Raw genomic sequence first — 20,677 nt, 5'->3', positions numbered from 1 at the left:
AGTAATACAATGTGATGTGTGCTACAGAAGATCTATAAACCAAAAGAGCAAAAGCATGAAAGAGAGTATTTAATGCTGCTGGAATCAGAGGACATGATAGTAGGAAAGCTTCAGTCAAGAGATTTTATTTGGATTGGGCTTGAGAAATGAACAAGCTTTTGCCAAACTGAGAAGGAACTCTAAGTCAGGAAACGGTAACTCCAGGATAATTGAAACAAAACAAAATAAAACCAAACTAATGAAAGGCAGAATGGCAACAAACCAAGAAGTAGAGATGGATATGGCATTGTGGGGCAGGGTTAGTTGTTGTAGATAAGTGTGAAAATGTTTGGGCCTCATCTTGATGGTCTTCAGACCTTATCACAAGGAGTTGAGATGTATTAACCATAGAATGGCAGCCAGCACAAAGTCTGGGGCATGGAGTTTACAGACTACAGATGTTAGAAGAGTATGCCCATCAGTAATCAATAGAAGAAAGAACTGGGAAGATCAATGATAAAAAAAAAAACAAAACAAAAAAAAAAAACACCACCATCACCACCACCACCACCAACAACAACAAAAAAAAACAGAAAAAGCTATTATTCTAATACAATACATTGTAAGTACAAACCAGAGCAGGGCTGGATGTCAGACACAGAAGAATACAGCCTAAGCAGAGTTAGGTCTTAACGCAACTTGTACAAGGGTGCCTTCTATGATACCATCTTGGACTTTGTGCCTCAGAATGTATCAGCACCTAAGACTTCACCATCTGATCTCAGAAAAGCAGCAGCATCCTCTTTATTAAGCCACGGAGTGTGGAGTTGCTTTTATTTATTTTTTTAAAGATTTTATTTATTTAGAGAGGGAGAGAAAGAGAGCAGTGGGAGGAGTAAAGGGGGAGGGAAAGGGACCAGCAGACTCCATGCTGAGCACTGACCCCAGCAAGGGGCTCAGTCTCAGACCCTGAGATCCTGACTTGAGCTGAAATCCAGAGTCAGACACTTAACTGAATGATCCACCTAGGCACCCCAAGAATATGTTTATAAAACATAGATAGTATTGTCTAAGAAATCTCTACCAGGTGATCTAAAGCTCCTAAAGTATTACTCCAGTGAACTCAAGTTTACAAGGAAGAAATTTCTCCTATTTGGAAAGTCTTCTTGGTCTCCATGTAAGGGTCAAAGAAGGCAAGTGGCCCACAGTTGTGTTCAACCAGCAGAAGGAAACGGACTGTATTTGTTTATTTATTGATTTTTCTTTGTGGATTTTCAGTTGATGGAGTTATAGTGAATGGATTCTAGAAAGCAGGTGACTTGCTCCCTTTAGTTCAGTCAACTAATTTTGAACCTGCCCAAGCCACGCACTACCCACTCAGAGTCAGGGGAAGGGAAGGGAAGTCATGAAGCCTTGTCTGACAATATATCTGATGCCACAGACCATGCCTCTGAGCTCTGTGAATTTGAAGACAATTATGTCTTCGGAGTCAGAGGAGAGAACTTCACCAAGAGACAGCTGGTCTGCGCCCCTGCTGCTTTTCCAAGGGTAGTTGGTACAATAAGAGGCAGAACAGCCCTCCCAGTCGTTGGGCAAACGCCTGACAGCTACTGGTCTCTGTTCTTCAGACCCTAGGGTGTTTACCTGCCCATTGACAGAGGAGCATGGACCAGAGTGCACAGAGAGAAAATCCTAATTACCAGTTGGTGCAAGTGAGGACTCTGGAGAGTATAACCACTTCAGGTGGCTGCCATTGGCTTATTGGGAGATGAGAGAAACACAAAGTAATACATTGCTCTTCCAAACTCAGGTGTGACTTACTTGTTGGGAAAAGATTTGTTATGTTTTATTTTTGAACTCCTAAAGCATGAAAGGAATGATCAAAACCCTGTGAATCTCTGGGGCTTGAACCGTACAAATCTGTGAAGGACAACAGGCAGGAAATGCCCGTATCCCAGAATGCTTTAGTATGCCACTAGCAGTTTGAAGACCACCCCCCACCCCCTTGTAGGACCCGAGGAAGTACCACAGCAGCCTGGCAACAAAGCCCAGGCACTAGCAGTAAGGACACCGCATTTCACAGGGCTGTTCAGCTACCCTGTGGAACACAGAGAACACCAATTCCTTCTCAGTTTGCGGTCAGTGAAGCCTCCGCCTTTTAAAGTTGTTACTGTTTCCATTATTGGAACTTATTCAATACTTCTAGTTATGCCCACTTTTAAAATTGAACTTCTCTTGGAAAACAAAATTAATCTTACAAAAAATATTTTTAAAAAGTGTTTGTTTTAGGAGAGTAATGGAGCAGACCCATAGAGCTCAATGAAATCTATTGATATATTTTTTTTATTTTATGATTGCACCTCTTAATTTCTCTCCTCAAATTTATATATATATATATATATAATTATAATAATAAAAATTACAACAATAACTATCACGTATATGAAACTCCATGTTGATTCCCAGGCAACCTGCCTCTTGCCTTATGGGGTTTACATACAGTATCTCATTTAATTTTGGTTATTTTTTTTATAATATTTTATTTATTTACTTGACAGACAGAGATCACAAGTAAGCAGAGGGACAGGCAGAGAGAGAGGAGGAAGTAGGCTCCCTGCCCAGCAGAGAGTCTGATGCAGGACTCTATCGCAGGACCCTGGGATCCTGACCTGAGCTGAAGGCCGAGGCTTAGCCCACTGAGCCACCCAGGTGCCCCTCTCATTTAGTTTTTGAAAAACTCTGTGAGTTAAACATTTTCATGGCCCCAATCAGCACCTGAGGAACCAGGCCCAGATAAATTAATAAGAAAGTCAAAATAACAATTCCAGACTTAAGAATGCTGAATGCACCCACAGCTTTCAAAGCATTTTGATGCAAACTCACTTTGATAAAATGAGCAGATTTCTGAAAAGAGGCACATAAATTTGAAATGTTTATATTAAATCATTGTTTTAAGCCACTAACCGCCTACACTGAAGAAAATAGTGGTCAATCCAGGGCAGTACTAGCATGTGATGAGAGCAGAGGGATAGAGTGGTGTTGACGGTATTTAGGAAAAATACACTCTATTTGCTTAAATTGTATTCTTTTTCCAGATTGCTACTGTTGAAGTATTTTCTAAAATTGTTTTGTTCAGTGTGCCTGGGTGGCTCAGTTGGTTGAGCGACTGCCTTCAGCTCAGGTCATGATCCTGGCGTCCGGGGATCCGGTCCCACATCAGGCTCCCTGCTCACCGGGAGTCTACTTCTTCCTCTGACCTTCCCCTTTTCATGTTCACTCTCTCCCATTCTCTCTCTCTCTGTCTCTCTCTCTCCAATAAATAAATAAGAAATCTTTAAGAAAATGCTTTGTTCACACTTAATGTAATATGGAGGAAGCATCAATTGTTCATATAATGAATATACTTTTTTCTGGACTGTTATTAATTTGGAATACTTTCTGGAAGCTGATAGAGATTATGGGTACCTAAAACTCCCTCCCTCATAATAAAATCCAGCATCTACTTTTATATGTGAGTGATATTTTCATTATATGATCTTGGACATTCTTACATAGGCTTACCCCAATTTTCTTGATTATTTTCTCTTTTCCTTTGAAGAACACTTGCTGAAGAGATTATGTCAGCATGTCCCAGAACACAGCTCATTTACCTCGGTTCTTTAGTAGTATATGAATAAAGTCAACTATGAAAGCTCTTTCCTCATAGATACCCAAGAAGTTTGGTATCTGACCTTCAATAACAACTATGTTGTCATGGATGGCTAGAAAAGATATCAGAGTGGGGGACAGATTCATCTCACAGTGGTTTCTGAATGCCTAGCATTCCTTCTACTCCTTTGGAAACTCAGGTCTTCTACCCAAAGTGCCCATGACCCAAATAGCCCCACAATTCTTTCCCTACAATTGTTGAGTGATATCAATACTGGGTTTAGAAGCTGAAGCCCCAGATTCTGTTTTTAGCTCTGCTATTCACTATGAGTCCTTTGGGGAAAAAAAATGCTGTCTTCCAAATACCTTTGCATCTATAAAATGATGATAAAATCACCCTATCTATAAAAAAGGTCTGCATGATGAAATGTATCTAAAAGTTCTTCTGCTAAAGAGTAATAAGTAAGTTGCAAAAATCCATATATCCACAAGGCGTACAATCTGGATTATGAGCTTTCATTTTTTTTTCTTTTGTTTTGTTTTGTTTTCCCAAAGCAACTTGTTGGCCTAAATAATCTTAGGTGGATAGAATAGAGCAGTGTGGTATGTGGTATATGGGAGCATTATCTGATGTCTTACCCCTACCTACTTTCAGTTACTGTTAAATCCCACCCAGACTCTGCCCTATCCTCAGCCCCCACCATAAGTCACAGTTCAGCCTTGTAGCAACTTAAAAAGAGCACTCCTAAGGACTATCTAAACCTTAGACTATATTAAGATTCACACAGGGTATTTGTTTGTTTGGTTGTTTTTTATTGTGGTAAATATATATAACACACAATATTTACAGTTTTAACCATTTTTAAGTAAGGAGTTCTGTGGTATCAAGTGCATTCAAAGACCTATCACCATTCTCTGTCTCCAGAACTTTTTCATCTTCTCCAATTAAAAATCTGTACCCGCTAAATAACTTCTTCCTCTCTCCCCCTAGACTCTGGTAACCACTCAGGGTATATATTTTAATTATTAGTAGTACTGGATAAAACAGCACTAACTGCATAACAAACAAAGCCTAATATTTATAATGACTCAAAACTGTTTGATTCTTTTTTTTTTCTCAGTTGAATAGTTTTATTAACATATAATGTATTATCTGCTTCAGGGGTACGGGTCTGTGAATCATCAGTCTTATACAATTCACAGCACTCACCATAGCACATACCCTCCCCAGTGTCCATAACCCAGCCACCCTATGCCTCCCCCAACACCTCCCAGCAACCCTCAATTTGCTTTGTGAGATTAAGAGTCTCTTATGGTTTCTCCTTGACTCCTCTGTCATCAATATATAACTCCCAACATAACCATGCTTGTCTACCTCAAGCTCCTAGGTGAAGGAGGAGAACACAGAAGTAAACACGTTACTAGGCCAGGCCCGGAATCAGAACATGAGGAGTTCACTCAGACTCACTGGGTAGACTGAGTCCCATGGCTTCATCTAGACCTCACAGTGGCTGGGAAATCCCATCAAGCATGTTAAGAAGAAAAATGGGTTTGATGATGAATCAACCAGTCTCTGTCATATCTGTCAAATTCACATTGCATACATGCCCAAGATTCACCATCAATGCCCTTAAAAGTTTGTTTTTATTTTTCTCTTTGGAAACTTGTTTGCCCTGAGACAAAACTAGGTTTCAAGTATCTCCCCAGACAAAATAAAACCAAATTGCAAAGTTAAAATGTGCATCCTATCCCACTAAGATGCAGGAGATACCATCTAGAAATAGAAACCTTAACAAACAATTGAGTAGCTCAGGAGTTCCTTCTTCACCCAAGTCAATTCTATGAAACCAAGGAGGATACAAATGTCTATAATCATGTGTATCTTTAAAGAACACTTTAGTAGCTATTGTTTCTTCTATGTTAGCATCTATATCGGGAGAGCTTGCCCTCTCCTAATATAGACTACCGGTTGCACCAGGATCAGCACATTAATTTGTTTGTGTGGAACAACTGAGGAAGGTTTTGGTTGGGAAATGGATTGGACACATGTAGATGTGGCTTGAAGAACAAGGCAAGCTGACATGTGTTGCAGTTTCTCCTCACGTAGAAAGGAATCCACCCTCCTTCACTAATTGCACTTAACTTAACCACAGGAGCTCAAGCTCTGTGCACAGCAGCACTTAGCATCTGTCTTTTCCTTTCCTACAATGAGAGAAAATGCATAAATGCATTTGTTGGCAACACTGACAAAGACCGATTTGTGGAATAATTGAGACCTTGATTTCTAGCATTAGCCGGATGTTTACAAAATGCATCTTCCTGTCTACATTCCAGATGTTTCTTCTTATTTTAATAGCTCTTTGTCATGAGTTTTGCATTCTGAATTGTAAAGTGTTGAGGGAAAAGACTTTCACTTGCAAGTTTCATGGCGATGGCATAAACTTGAGCTCCCCCCAAACCCTGCAGTATTTATGTATGGTGGGTCCTTTCAGTTTGCTTTTCACAATAAACCTCAGAGGCCTCGATTTATAGCAAAATCAGCATGAAATGGTCAGCAAACCTTGGTCCACCTCACTGCTTTGGCACATTAAATAAAGGTTTGGCTAGAAGCATTGATGTTAGAATAATCTTTCCCTGAAACTTTTACTTCCCAGGGAACGAGCATTGAATACATCCCAGCCTGGGTCCCTTCAGCTTACCGTGGGAAACCTGAAGCCAGAAGCCATGTACACCTTCCGAGTTGTGGCCTACAATGAGTGGGGACCAGGAGAGAGTTCTCAACCCATCAAAGTGGCTACACAGCCTGAGTGTGAGTATAAACATAGAAAGACACATTTAGAAAGTATTTCTTTTTGCTGCCAATCTCCTTGAATCCTCTCCTAGAAATTAAGGTTAAAATGGAAGGAATAATTCTGGAAGGAACATATTTAACTTGAGGATTTTTAAAGGTAAGATAACATTTTAACAAAATGGCCTCCCCACTTAGGCCGTCATGGAAAATTAACAACGGAAGGCCTAATCCATCCATACAGTTTCCAAGTTCACTTCCTAAGTGACTGACTGACTCTACTGAGTAGACCTTTATCATCAGCATCAGGTTTCAGCCGCCTTCGACTGACTTTTTAGGTTTCCCAAGTTTGTTTATGAAGAACACCAAAGGTGAGAGATCAACCACATGGGACTTCCAAATACAGGGACCCGTTAAAGAACTTAAACGTACTCTGGATGCCCTTAAGGAGATTCCAACTGCCAATCTCAACTCAAGAAAGGAAAAGGGATAATCTCTATTGGCCAATCTCACTATCTTCCAACTTAAATCACTCTTTTAAGCTATATCATCCCAAAGTAAAGCAATTCAGTATTCCTTGACCATGTGATAATTCAGCGATTTCTACTTTTATAAAAGAATAGCTCCAAGGATATACATTTGAAGGATATCTATTTTATAAAATTTTGGGGTTTTTTTTCCCTACAAACTTCTAATGTTATTTGAAAAGATGGATTATGGATGAGCAGTTTTTCAGCATTATTTTGTTAAAAATTTATTATAATCTAAAGTGTAAATGAAGTGACTACCTATAACAAACTACATTATTTGAAGACCTAGTTGTATCTACTCCTTTTTCTTTTTATGAATGATACTATTCTGCTCAGATTCCTGCTCATTTTATTTAAAACAATGTTTCATTTCAGAATCATCTCATATGCTTTTGGAAGAAGGTGAAATACTAATTAGAAATATTTTAGTTGGTAAATATGAGGAAATAATCTTTGCATTATGTCAGTTCTTGAGTATTTTAATTTTTTAAAGATCTTATTTATTTATTTGATAAAGAGTGAGTGTATGTGTGCAGGGGCTGGGGAGGGAGCAGAGGGAGAGGGAGAAGCAGACTCCCCCCTGAGCATATGCCCGGCTTGATCCCAGGACCCTGAGATCATGTCCTGAGCTAAAGCGAGACACTTAACCAGTGGAGACACCTGGTGCCCCTACTTCTTGGATGTTTTAAATCATCATGTAGAGAGAGCAGTTACCCTCTGATAGGTAGTGTGGGTACTGGTATCATGTTCTATATTTGGCAAAATCTACATTTTTTCCCCCACTTAGCCAAGGTTGCAAAGAAAAGATGATAAAGAATTATAATGAAATATTTATTAGGGGTGGGGGAGATACCTAAACTGTACAAATCTTAGAAATACTTGCCTCACAAAAATAAAACCTCAGCATCTTTAAAGGCATAGTAATGTATAGGTTTCAGATAATAATAGGAAACACACGCTCCTGTGCAGGATCCAGAAGCTACAACAGGGTATTAAACCTCATTCCTTGCAGGACTTTGCACAACATCACTGGTTGTTATGCTCATGAATGAGGTTGGTTCTACTTCCAAGTTTCTGTTCTTGAGAATGTTTTTAAATGTTTGCACTTAAATCACTAAATAATGCCAATTTCCACTTCATAATATCTATGTTTTACTCGACAGTTTCTTCATTGACTTACTCTTAATAGATCATATATAGAGAGAATCAATAACTTTTTATGAATATTTGGTATTTGTAATCAACAAAGTTGAATAAAAACAAACACTCAAAATACGTATTTCTTAAAAAATGTTATATGCCATGTTGTATGTAGACTGATAATTAAAAAACATCAAAAATTCTCTAAAGGGGATGGACTGGAGGGGACTATGCTAAGTGAAATAAGGCAATCAGAGAAAGACAGTTATCACACGGTTTCACTCATATGTGGAATATGAGTAATAATGCAGAGGCCAATAGGGTAAGGGAGGGAGAACTGAATGGGAAGAAATCAGTGAGGGAAACAACCCATGAGAGACTCTGGACTCGGAAACAAACTGAGGGTTGTGGAAAGGGAGGTGAGGGGGGAGGGGGTAACTGGGTGATGGACATTAAGGAGGGCACGAGATGAGATGAGCCTTGCATGTTCTGCATAACTGATGATTTATTGAACATTACATCAAAACTAGTGATGTACAATATGTTGGCTAACTGAACTTAAATACAAAAAAGGAAAAGTTCTCTAATAGAAAACTTCATTCAGTTTGCTAGTGCTAGAACTTAAACTTTAAAAGTATGTTCATTTTCAAAATATCCAATTTCTATGAATTATCTCAATTCTTTACTTTCTTAATCTTAACGTTTTCCATAGAATTGTTTTAGTGTACAGTTTAAGGCTGACTAGACATGATTACATTACATTCTGTGAAAACCCTAAGTAGTCAGCCTTGTTTTCTAAGACTGAGCAACATTATTTTTTTCTTCTATCAATTTCATTGTTTCTATCTCCAGCTTAAATAATCAATTCCAAGAGGATTTTTCTTTTTTAAAATCACTTTCTTTTATGCCAGTTTTTCCAAGCCACAGGAAAGAAAGGATACCAACTAATAATAATGCCTCATTTCATGAAACTACTACTCGTCATATAACATTCTCTGCCGTATTTAGTATCATTAATAAAAAGAAAATCAGACAGTAATTATTGGCATCACACATGTGGCCTTAACTTGTTTAAAAAATGCCATAATTCAGTTTATAATTTTGTCTAATAAACATCTGCTATGTTCCCAGTACTGTTCCCTGACATCTGAGGCACCTTAGAAAAGCATATGTGTGTAATGAAATAACAGCACTTAGGGATCTCAGAAGCTTCTTGAGGAAGCACATATTCTAAATGTGTAACAATAATAAAGCAAATAGAGTAAGGGAACTTGTAGCGAGTTGTTAAGTGAAATATTACCATCTCAATCATGGATTTACATGTGGCCCGCATTACCTGTGATAGCTGAGGCATAATGTCTAGTTATTTTTGTATGCCCAAATCACATTGTGTCTGCCTCACATTGTGTCTGAAATATGTGTATTTCAAAGACAGCTGCCTCAGACCTTTGTATGTCTTCCATTCAGAAGGTAGTCTGAGAGTTGGTGCAGAGGACCCCACTGGGTGCTTGTCTCTGTAAGCATTTATTTGTTTAGAAGTTAGCATAAATGATTATAAAACTAAACGATTGAGTGAATAAAGCACATTGCTTGTTAGTACTACTGTCTCATATAAGTTATATTTTCCCCAGAGAATGAAACGTAGAATCTTTCTGCTTTAGTGACATGAAAGAGCTTTAAATTTCTTTCATTAACAGCGGTGATAATGGCCTTAGGATTCTAACTGTACTTTGGCCTTCAGTAACAGCACTGTTTTATTAAATCACTTCTGGTCTTACCACTGTATGGAGTAAGAATTCTTTCCTTTGCCAGACATTGTTTACTTGGATGGTGACCTAAATCTGTTTTGTTGAGAGTTACCTTGGAAAATTCACCTCCTACTCGGTGGATAGTTACATAGAAACAAATCAGCTAGATATACAGTACATTCAGAATATCCTTTAGATGTGCAAAACAGTTAGCCAACTCCTTCAATTCATTTAGATTAAGAATACTGTGTAGCTCACCTGCTGTCTTTACTACAGACATTAGGATAAATAAATTACATTATCATGACTAATAGGTACTGCATGTGTACTTTATCTTCTGTTGTTAACACAAAATGCCATTTTGGCAATTTAAAAATATATCTAGGATAAGGAACACTTCATCTTCTTCAAGTCTGTTCAGTAGTGTACCAGTTGCTGAGGAAGACGGAACATCCTAGAGATGCTGTGCTTCATTTCTCTCCTCTCCCCCCTCCCTTCCCCTTCCCTTCACTTTCTCCCTTCTCTCTCCTTCCCTCCCTGTCCCTTTCCCCTCCCCCCTTCTTTGTTTTGAGAGGAAGTTCAAAGGCTGATTTTATTATTTGGGTGAATTTCAGAATTCAGAGGGCAAGGTTCGGGGGAGGGGACATTTCTATCTTTATTTCTTTCCCTGACAAAATGATCTTATCTTTTGAAAATGTGTCTCATCTGGATGTGTGTTCAGTTGCTCCTTTTATCACTGTTTTTCCAAATATGATGGAGTAATTGTACACTAAAATTACATAGCTTTTATACAAATTGAATTTCAAGTTTTCCATAATATTTGAAAATATCAACTCTATTATGAAAACCATATTCTCAAGGAATAAACACTAATGGAAAATATGTCTGAAATATAAATCAGCCAGCAACTGTTTCTAAAAGTGCATACATTTTGTAGTAATCATTTAAAGAGATCAACAGCCCAAGATCCAGTTTATGAAATAATCACGCAGAATAGAAAAGCTTGATTTATGGGAAGGTTTATGTCCCCCGATTATATCTTCCTTTTGCTCAGCCCTTGCTTCTTTCCCCTGCCTTTATGGTGTATAATTTCTCCACTGTATTATCGGTCCGATTTAAGCCCCTGCCTGCTTAAGACTTGTCTAATCTTTTCATACCACATGTGGAGAGTTTTTGAATTATTATTTGGGGTCTTTTAAGATGCTGTTAAGTCAGTTTAATCATGAAGGATGTTAAAATGGACCACATACAGGCTAGAGGTTTCAGTTAGAATGGGAAGCCTATTTGCTAGACCACAACCCAATTATCCACAAAGCCCTTTTATATTTGAGTTATAAGTAATATTCTTAGTCTGTTATATTTACACTGAAAAGATGAGTGAAAGCTACCCCCCCCCAAATTGAGTCACTTTGGAATATAGCATCTAGAGGAATAGGCATATTTGCTTTTTCCCTCCTTCTTTGGAGATATATACACACACACATAGTATTTGTAATCAACAAAGTTGAATAAAAACAAATTATATCAAAATACATATTTCTAAAAAATGGTATATGCCATGTTATACGTAGACTGACAACTAAAAAACTCATCAAAAATTCTCTAAAAGGAATGGACTGGAGGGGATTATGCTAAGTGAAATAAATCAATCAGAAAGAGACTATGTATATATATATTCTCATTCATTCATTCATTCAATCATTTCTTCATTCGTTCATTCTTATAGGGCTCTATGTGTATGGTGTTATGAAAGCAACTGATAGGTCTCTGAGCATTGTCTGACCAAACATTACTACCTGCATCCTAGGTCAAGTTTAATAATCTTTGAGACTTCAGTTTCTCCAACTATAAACTGAAGATATGATTTATTCCTCCTCCTTCCGGGTTGTGAAGAAGAAATGTGGTAACAGATAGGAGACTTCTGAGTCTTACCTGGCGTCTAGTAGGCAGTCGACAGAGAGAAACTCCCTGCCCCTAACAGGATCAAATGGAACCATAATCCCTATTTCCTGGCACTTGCAAAGGAAGTGGGACACCCAGTAGGTAATAAGGCTAATATAATACCTTGACGATAGTTTGGAACTGGCTTGATTACTATACAATCAGCCATTTATATATTTTATTACTTTTCCCCTAACTATCCTCTGCCTGTAATTTACCAGGCTATGATAGAAAAGTTTGTCCTCCAATTTTACCCAATATACATCTTTTCATCCCTAACTAAATGTTGAGGTCTTAAGATCAGAAAGTACTCTTATTATCCCATAAAATGTATCACAACATTGCCATTTTATGAATAGCTGGTGGCTTCAAATTTGCTGGGAGAATCTGATCTCTATATAATGTATGGCCGAGATAGTAAATATCAGTTATATTTATTTCATACTGTTCCTATAGATTGAGTAAATCATAGTTCTGTCTAGCTCATTTATTTTTATCATGTGAGCTGGTTTTTGATTACTAAGTGCACTGTGTGGTGATTTGAGTGACTACTTGGGATGACTGTGGAAGGAAAGTTGACCATGATCCAATAAAAAATGATCCAGTTGCACGGTCATGTGCATAATCGTAGGTTACTCATAGAAAGAAATAATGGTAAGTGCTGACATTCCATCGTTTCTTGGTAGCACACAGATGCTAATGCAGTTTAAAAGGTCCCTCATTGCAAAACAGGCTTTTAGGTGTACAAATACAAGATGAGAGACATTTAAAGCCTTATGGTTTGGCATCCTCAGCAACAGAAGACTTAAGTAATCCATTTGGATTTAATGGTCAATTAGGTGAGGTATTATGTCTTTTATAATGAAATATAGCAGTGGAAGAATTAGAGGGAAGCTTGGGAGGATGGGTTGTTTAATCACACTAGAAGAATTCAAGGCAAATGCAAGTCACTCTGTAGTTCATTCATGCATGTATTCATTCAATCAAAAATGATTCTTTTGTGGGTCCCTGGGTGGCTCAGTGGGTTAAGCCTCTGCCTTCACTCAGGTCATGATCTCAGGGTCCTGGGATCGAGCCCCACGTCGGGCTCTCTGCTCAGCAAGGAGCCTGCTTCCCCCTTCTCTCTATGCCTGTCTCTCTGCCTATCTATGATCTCTGTCTGTCAAATAAATAAATAAAATATTTTAAAAAAAAGAAGAAAAAAAATGATTCTTTTGTGCTAAGTTCTAGACCTTCACTGTCCAGTACAGTAACTATTAGTCACATGTGTTTATTTAAGGTTAGGTGCACTGAAGTAAAACAAAATTCAAAATCCTGGCACATTAGCTGTATTTCAACTGTTAAACACTTAAAATTTAAATAAAGTTGAAAACTAAAATTTTAATTCCTAGGCCATATTAGCCACACTTCAATGGTCTATATATGCTATTCACTACCATGTGGGATGGCACAGAGAACATTTCTATTATTGCAAGCAGTTCTATTGGACACCATTAATCTAGACACTAATCTAGTACATGAGGCTACAAAAGCAAGTCAGATATTATTATAGCTTTTAAGGACTAGTAGTCTAGTGGCAAATACTTTAAACAGAGCATTAAAAACATTAACGATTAATCCTCTTTGAATGTTGAGAAATTAAATATAAAAGATTTATTTTTAAAAGCCCACAGAATCTAGAACTGAACATATTCTCTGGTTAGTTATTTAAAGTTCTCTAAATATTTTCTCAGGTTAAAGACATGTAAGTATCTTTCAAAACTCATTTAAAGATGAAAGACAAAGATTACCTATTGCTTGAGTGGGGCATTTTAAGTTCCATTCCCCCAAAAGAGTCTGTTGGCTCACTATTTTCTTTTACTCTGAGCACAAAGCGTAATTCAAGACTCTTCCACTGGTACAACCAAATATCTAGAGAAGCTATCTGCTTGGTAGAAATTATATAAATTATAATATCTGTGTTAGGTAGATATTACCTGTCTATATAATTTCTATAGATATTATCTATGTTATATGTGTATAGATAGATAGTAATACTATAATGTAGAGAGATATTAGAGAGTATGAAGAAAGAGGACATGGAAACATAATAATTAAATATAATAATAATGAGGTTTCTGAGAAGAGTAGGTATCCAGTTTGGAATAAATAGGGTTTCCCTAAGATAGATTGATTTTGGGTTTAATTGCCTAGTCTGGTTGTGCACCCTAGCAAAAATGAAAGTAGGTTGCTTGCTAAACTGTATTAGAGCAAACTGGAGTTTGAGCATCTTTAGGGATATTGTCATCATGCTGGGGCAGCCAAATAAAACTCTACTCCAAATATGAAACAGCTGAGCTGAGTGTTTTTATGGGATTCCTTCAGTTACACCTGATTCTATGAAGAGCTGGTGAATGTGGCTAGTGAAAAACAAGGACAGAAAGAGAGTATGCTCTACTCATCTGTATAAATACACACCTGTATTTGTACCTTTTCTCATCTTGAGAGGCTCTTTAAATCTATTCTGTCTATAAAAGCATTTTTTGAGCACCTACTATGTGCCCAGGCCTCTGTAAGGCATTGAGGATAGGAAGTAAAATAAGATGGATCGACTAATACCCAAAAAATTAGGGATGAAATTTTTGATGAAAATGTATCTGTAGGATACATTGTTCTAAATCATACTGTGGGATCAAATTATTTCTTTTTTTAAATCTGAAGTTACAATTACAAGGTATTAGTGTACAAGTACTATTGAATTTAATGCCTATATATGTTATATTATTAGAACACAAAAGCCATGACATTATATGTTACAATCTCTAAGAGATAATGCTATTTAATACACATATGTTATACACACATATATATGTTGTGTTTTAGTGTGCAATATTAATGTATTTTAGAAAGAATTACATCAAGAAACTGATATGATACTCAACCCAAATTAAATTACCTCACTATTACAGATTCTTTTTGCTGTGGCTTATATTCTGCTTGCTGCAGTATACAATAAATCTTATGTGCTACACAAAAGGGCATAATGTGACTATTGTTCTCTAACTCCAATGTTCCTGCATTACTGTATTGTTTTAATAAAGATATTATTTCTACTTTGTAGACCTAAGGAAAAGAAACCCATAACTGGTCACTATTCTATGAAAACTCTTTTCTGTCTCTGCCCAATTTTCCTACCTTGGGATGCCCCAAATCATATCTAATATAAGAGTTGAGTTGAGCCAGAATTTCTGGTTACAGTATATTTGATAGATACAGGGGATTGCCATGGGTCGAAATTGAAAGATGTTAAGGTGATGATACACAATTACTGTGTTAGATTGTAGCTGTTAAAATCAGAGTCAAAACATTGCCCCTCCACGTTCAGGAGGAAATAATCATGGAGTTTTTATCAAACCAGTGGAACTCTGAGCCCAAGGTTAATGCAAGTAACTTGTTAGTTACCACCTTATTTAAATCTATAATTGGTGTTCCAGGTCTTCCAAATGGAAGGAGAGTGGTTAAGAACAATAATTCAGAAGTCAGACTGGTTTTGAATTCTGGCTTTTTCACTTACGAGCTAACAGGGTCTATTAAACTACCATTTTCTCAGAGGTAAAAGAGAGACATCTTGCAGCAATGTTGTAAAGCTTAAAAGAAAATCTGTAGAATGGATCACAGTACATCATCAAAAGGTTATTCAGAAGACTGAGTGAGATAATTACTATAAAATATTTAGCCTGATCTCTGGTACTTTGCCAGTCCTCATTAATGGTAGCTCTTATAATCATGTATTCCTCCATTGCTGGATTCTAACCATTCTTCTTGCAATCATGTTCCTTAACACTGAACATAGTCTGTTCATTTCTTTTTTTTTTTTTTTTTTTTTTTTTTCCAGCATAACAGTATTCATTATTTTTGCACCACACCCCGTGCTCCATGCAATCCGTGCCCTCTATAATACCCACCACCTGGTACCCCAACCACCCACCCCCCATCCCTTCAAAACCCTCAGATTGTTTTTCAGAGTCCATAGTCTCTCATGGTTCACCTCCGCTTCCAATTTCCCCCAACTCCCTTCTCCACTCTAAGTCCCCATGTCCTCCATGCTATTTGTTATGCTCCACAAATAAGTGAAACCATATGATAATTGACTCTCTCTGCTTGACTTATTTCACTCAGCATAATCTCTTCCAGTCCCGTCCATGTTGCTACAAAAGTTGGGTATTCATCCTTTCTGATGGAGGCATAATACTCTATCCCCAGGGGTACAGGTCTGTGAATCACCAGGTTTACATACTTCACAGCACTCACCAAAGCACATACCCTCCCCAATGTCCATAATCCTACCCCCTTCTCCCAAAACCCCTCCCCCCAGCAACCCTCAGTTTGTTTTGTGAGATTAAAAGTCACTTATGGTTTGTCTCCCTCCCAATCCCATCTTGTTTCATTTATTCTTCTCCTACCCACTTAAGCCCCCATGTTGCATCACCACTTCCTCATATCAGGGAGATCATATGATAGTTGTCTTTCTCTGCTTGACTTATTTCGCTAAGCATGATACGCTCTAGTTCCATCCATGTTGTCGCAAATGGCAAGATTTCATTTCTTTTGATGGCTGCATAGTATTCCATTGTGTATATATACCACATCTTCTTGATCCATTCATCTGTTGATGGACATCTAGGTTCTTTCCATAGTTTGGCTATTGTGGACATTGCTGCTATAAACATTCGGGTGCATGTGACCCTTTGGATCACTACGTTTGTATCCTTAGGGTAAATACCCAATAGTGCAATTGCTGGGTCATAGGGCAGTTCTATTTTCAACATTTTGAGGAACCTCCATGCTGTTTTCCAGAGTGGCTGCACCAGCTTGCATTCCCACCAACAGTGTAGGAGGGTTCCCCTTTCTCCGCATCCTCGCCAGCATCTGTCATTTCCTGACTTGTTTATTTTAGCCATTCTGACTGGTGTGAGGTGATATCTCATTGTGGTTTTGATTTGTATTTCCCTGATGCCGAGTGATATGGAGCACTTTTTCATGTGTCTGTTGGCCATCTGGATGTCTTCTTTGCAGAAATGTCTGTTCATGTCCTCTGCCCATTTCTTGATTGGATTATTTGTTCTTTGGGTGTTGAGTTTGCTAAGTTCTTTATAGATTCTGGACACTAGTCCTTTATCTGATATGTCATTTGCAAATATCTTCTCCCATTCTGTCAGTTGTCTTTTGATTTTGTTAACTGTTTCCTTTGCTGTGCAAAAGCTTTTGATCTTGATGAAATCCCAATAGTTCATTTTTGCCCTTGCTTCTCTTGCCCTTTGCGTTGTTCCTAGGAAGATGTTGCTGCAGTTGAGGTCAAAGAGGTTGCTGCCTGTGTTCTCCTCAAGGATTTTGATGGATTCCTTTCGCACATTGAGGTCCTTCATCCATTTTGAGTCTATTTTTGTGTGTGGTGTAAGGAAATGGTCCAATTTCATTTTTCTGCATGTGGCTGTCCAATTTTCCCAGCACCATTTATTGAAGAGGCTGTCTTTTTGCCATTGGACATTCTTTCCTGCTTTGTCGAAGATTAGTTGACCATAGAGTTGAGGGTCTATTTCTGGGCTCTCTATTCTGTTCCATTGATCTATGTGTCTGTTTTTGTGCCAGTACCATGCTGTCTTGATGACGACAGCTTTGTAATAGAGCTTGAAGTCCGGAATTGTGATGCCACCAATGTTGGCTTTCTTTTTCAATATCCCTTTGGCTATTCGAGGTCTTTTCTGGTTCCATATAAATTTTAGCATTATTTGTTCCATTTCTTTGAAAAAGATGGATGGTACTTTGATAGGAATTGCATTAAATGTGTAGATTGCTTTAGGTAGCATAGACATTTTCACAATATTTATTCTTCCAATCCAGGAGCATGGAACATTTTTCCATTTCTTTGTGTCTTCCTCAATTTCTTTCATGAGTACTTTATAGTTTTCTGAGTATAGATTCTGTGTCTCTTTGGTTAGGTTTATTCCTAGGTATCTTATGGTTTTGGGTGCAATTGTAAATGGGATTGACTCCTTAATTTCTCTTTCTTCTGTCTTGCTGTTGGTGTAGAGAAATGCAACTGATTTCTGTGCATTGATTTTATATCCTGACACTTTACTGAATTCCTGTATAAGTTCTAGCAGTTTTGGAGTGGAGTCTTTTGGGTTTTCCACATATAGTATCATATCATCTGCGAAGAGTGATAATTTGACTTCTTCTTTGCCGATTTGGATGCCTTTAATTTCCTTTTGTTGTCTGATTGCTGAGGCTAGGACCTCTAGTACTATGTTGAATAGCAGTGGTGATAATGGACATCCCTGCCGTGTTCCTGACCTTAGCGGAAAAGCTTTCAGTTTTTCTCCATTGAGAATGATATTTGCGGTGGGTTTTTCATAGATGGCTTTGATGATATTGAGGTATGTGCCCTCTATCCCTACACTTTGAAGAGTTTTGATCAGGAAGGGATGCTGTACTTTGTCAAATGCTTTTTCAGCATCTATTGAGAGTATCATATGGTTCCTGTTCTATCTTTTATTGATGTGTTGTATCACATTGACTGATTTGCGGATGTTGAACCAACCTTGCAGCCCTGGAATAAATCCCACTTCGTCGTGGTGAATAATCTTTTTAATGTACTGTTGAATCCTATTGGCTAGTATTTTGTTGAGTATTTTCGCATCTGTGTTCATCAAGGATATCGGTCTATAGCTCTCTTTTTTGGTGGGATCCTTGTCTGGTTTTAGGATCACGGTGATGCTGGCCTCATAAAATGAGTTTGGAAGTTTTCCTTCCATTTCTATTTTTTGGAACAGTTTCAGGAGAATAGGAATTAGTTCTTCTTTAAATGTTTGGTAGAATTCCCCCGGGAAGCCGTCTGGCCCTGGGCTTTTGTTTGTTTGGAGATTTTTAATGACTGTTTCAATCTCCTTACTGGTTATGGGTCTGTTCAGGCTTTCTATTTCTTCCTGGTTCAGTTGTGGTAGTTTATATGTTTCTAGGAATGCATCCATTTCTTCCAGATTGTCAAATCTATTGGCGTAGAGTTGCTCATAGTATGTTCTTATAATAGTTTGTATTTCTTTGGTGTTAGTTGTGATCTCTCCTCTTTCATTCATGATTTTATTTATTTGGGTCCTTTCTCTTTTCTTTTTGATAAGTTGGGCCAGGGGTTTATCAATTTTATTAATTCTTTCAAAGAACCAGCTCCTAGTTTCGTTGATTTGTTCTATTGTTTTTTTGGTTTCTATTTCATTGATTTCTGCTCTGATCTTTATGATTTCTCTTCTCCTGCTGGGCTTAGGGTTTCTTTCTTGTTCTTTCTCCAGCTCCTTTAGGTGTAGGGTTAGGTTGTGTACCTGAGACCTTTCTTGTTTCTTGAGAAAGGCTTGTACCGCTATATATTTTCCTCTCAGGACTGCCTTTGTTGTGTCCCACAGATTTTGAACCGTTGTATTTTCATTATCATTTGTTTCCATGATTTTTTTCAATTCTTCTTTAATTTCCCGGTTGACCCATTCATTCTTTAGAAGGATGCTGTTTAGTCTCCATGTATTTGGGTTCTTTCCAAACTTCCTTTTGTGGTTGAGTTCTAGCTTTAGAGCATTGTGGTCTGAAAATATGCAGGGAATGATCCCAATCTTTTGATACCGGTTGAGTCCTGATTTAGGACCGAGGATGTGATCTATTCTGGAGAATGTTCCATGTGCACTAGAGAAGAATGTGTATTCTGTTGCTTTGGGATGAAATATTCTGAAAATATCTGTGATGTCCATCTGGTCCAGTGTGTCGTTTAAGGCCTTTATTTCCTTGCTGATCTTTTGTTTGGATGATCTGTCCATTTCAGTGAGGGGAGTGTTAAAGTCCCCTACTATTATTGTATTATTGTTGATGTGTTTCTTTGATTTTGTTATTAATTGGTTTATATAGTTGGCTGCTCCCACGTTGGGGGCATAGATATTTAAAATTGTTAAATCTTCTTGTTGGACAGACCCTTTGAGTATGATATAGTGTCCTTCCTCATCTCTTATTATAGTCTTTGGCTTAAAATCTAATTGATCTGATATAAGGATTGCCACCCCTGCTTTCTTCTGATGTCCATTAGCATGGTAAATTCTTTTCCACCCCCTCACTTTAAATCTGGAGGTGTCTTCGGGCTTAAAATGAGTTTCTTGGAGGCAACATATAGATGGGTTTTGTTTTTTTACCCATTCTGATACCCTGTGTCTTTTGACAGGGGCATTTAGCCCATTAACATTCAGGGTAACTATTGAGAGATATGAATTTAGTGCCATTGTATTGCCTGTAAGGTGACTGTTACTGTATATGGTCTCTGTTCCTTTCTGATCTACCACTTGTAGGCTCTCTCTTTGCTTAGAGGACCCCTTTCAATATTTCCTGTAGAGCTGGTTTGGTATTTGCAAATTCTTTCAGTTTTTGTTTGTCCTGGAAGCTTTTAATCTCTCCTTCTATTTTCAATGATAGCCTAGCTGGATATAGTATTCTTGGCTGCATGTTTTTCTCGTTTAGTGCTCTGAAAATATCATGCCAGCTCTTTCTGGCCTGCCAGGTCTCTGTGGATAAGTCAGCTGCCAATCTAATATTTTTACCATTGTATGTTACAGACTTCTTTTCCCGGGCTGCTTTCAGGATTTTCTCTTTGTCACTGAGACTTGTAAATTTTACTATTAGGTGACGGGGTGTGGGCCTATTCCTATTGATTTTGAGGGGCGTTCTCTGAACCTCCTGAATTTTGATGCTCGTTCCCTTTGCCATATTGGGGAAATTCTCCCCAATAATTCTCTCCAGTATACCTTCTGCTCCCCTCTCTCTTTCTTCTTCTTCTGGAATCCCAATTATTCTAATGTTGTTTCGTCTTATGGTGTCACTTATCTCTCGAATTCTCC

At 37.9% G+C, this 20,677-nt stretch overlaps 1 protein-coding gene and 1 long non-coding RNA gene across 4 annotated transcripts in view; one reads left to right on the top strand and one right to left on the bottom strand.

Moving 5' to 3' along the window:
• Positions 1-20,677, top strand: part of DCC (DCC netrin 1 receptor) — a 1,159,911-nt gene that overhangs the window by 820,643 nt on the left and 318,591 nt on the right. For all 3 annotated transcript variants that reach the window (XM_032310413.1, XM_032310412.1, XM_032310410.1), the window contains exon 9: positions 6,282-6,436. In XM_032310413.1, the coding sequence (XP_032166304.1) occupies positions 6,282-6,436 (155 nt within the window). The remainder of the gene's footprint in view (positions 1-6,281; positions 6,437-20,677) is intronic.
• LOC116571914 overlaps positions 1-20,677 on the bottom strand; it is a 33,490-nt gene that overhangs the window by 3,998 nt on the left and 8,815 nt on the right. The window lies entirely within an intron of this gene.

This window comes from Mustela erminea, chromosome 13 (assembly GCF_009829155.1).
Source record: "Mustela erminea isolate mMusErm1 chromosome 13, mMusErm1.Pri, whole genome shotgun sequence".
Lineage (NCBI taxonomy): Eukaryota > Metazoa > Chordata > Mammalia > Carnivora > Mustelidae > Mustela > Mustela erminea.
The sequence above is the reverse complement of the archived record's forward strand: the minus strand, read 5'-3'. Positions and strand labels throughout refer to the sequence as shown.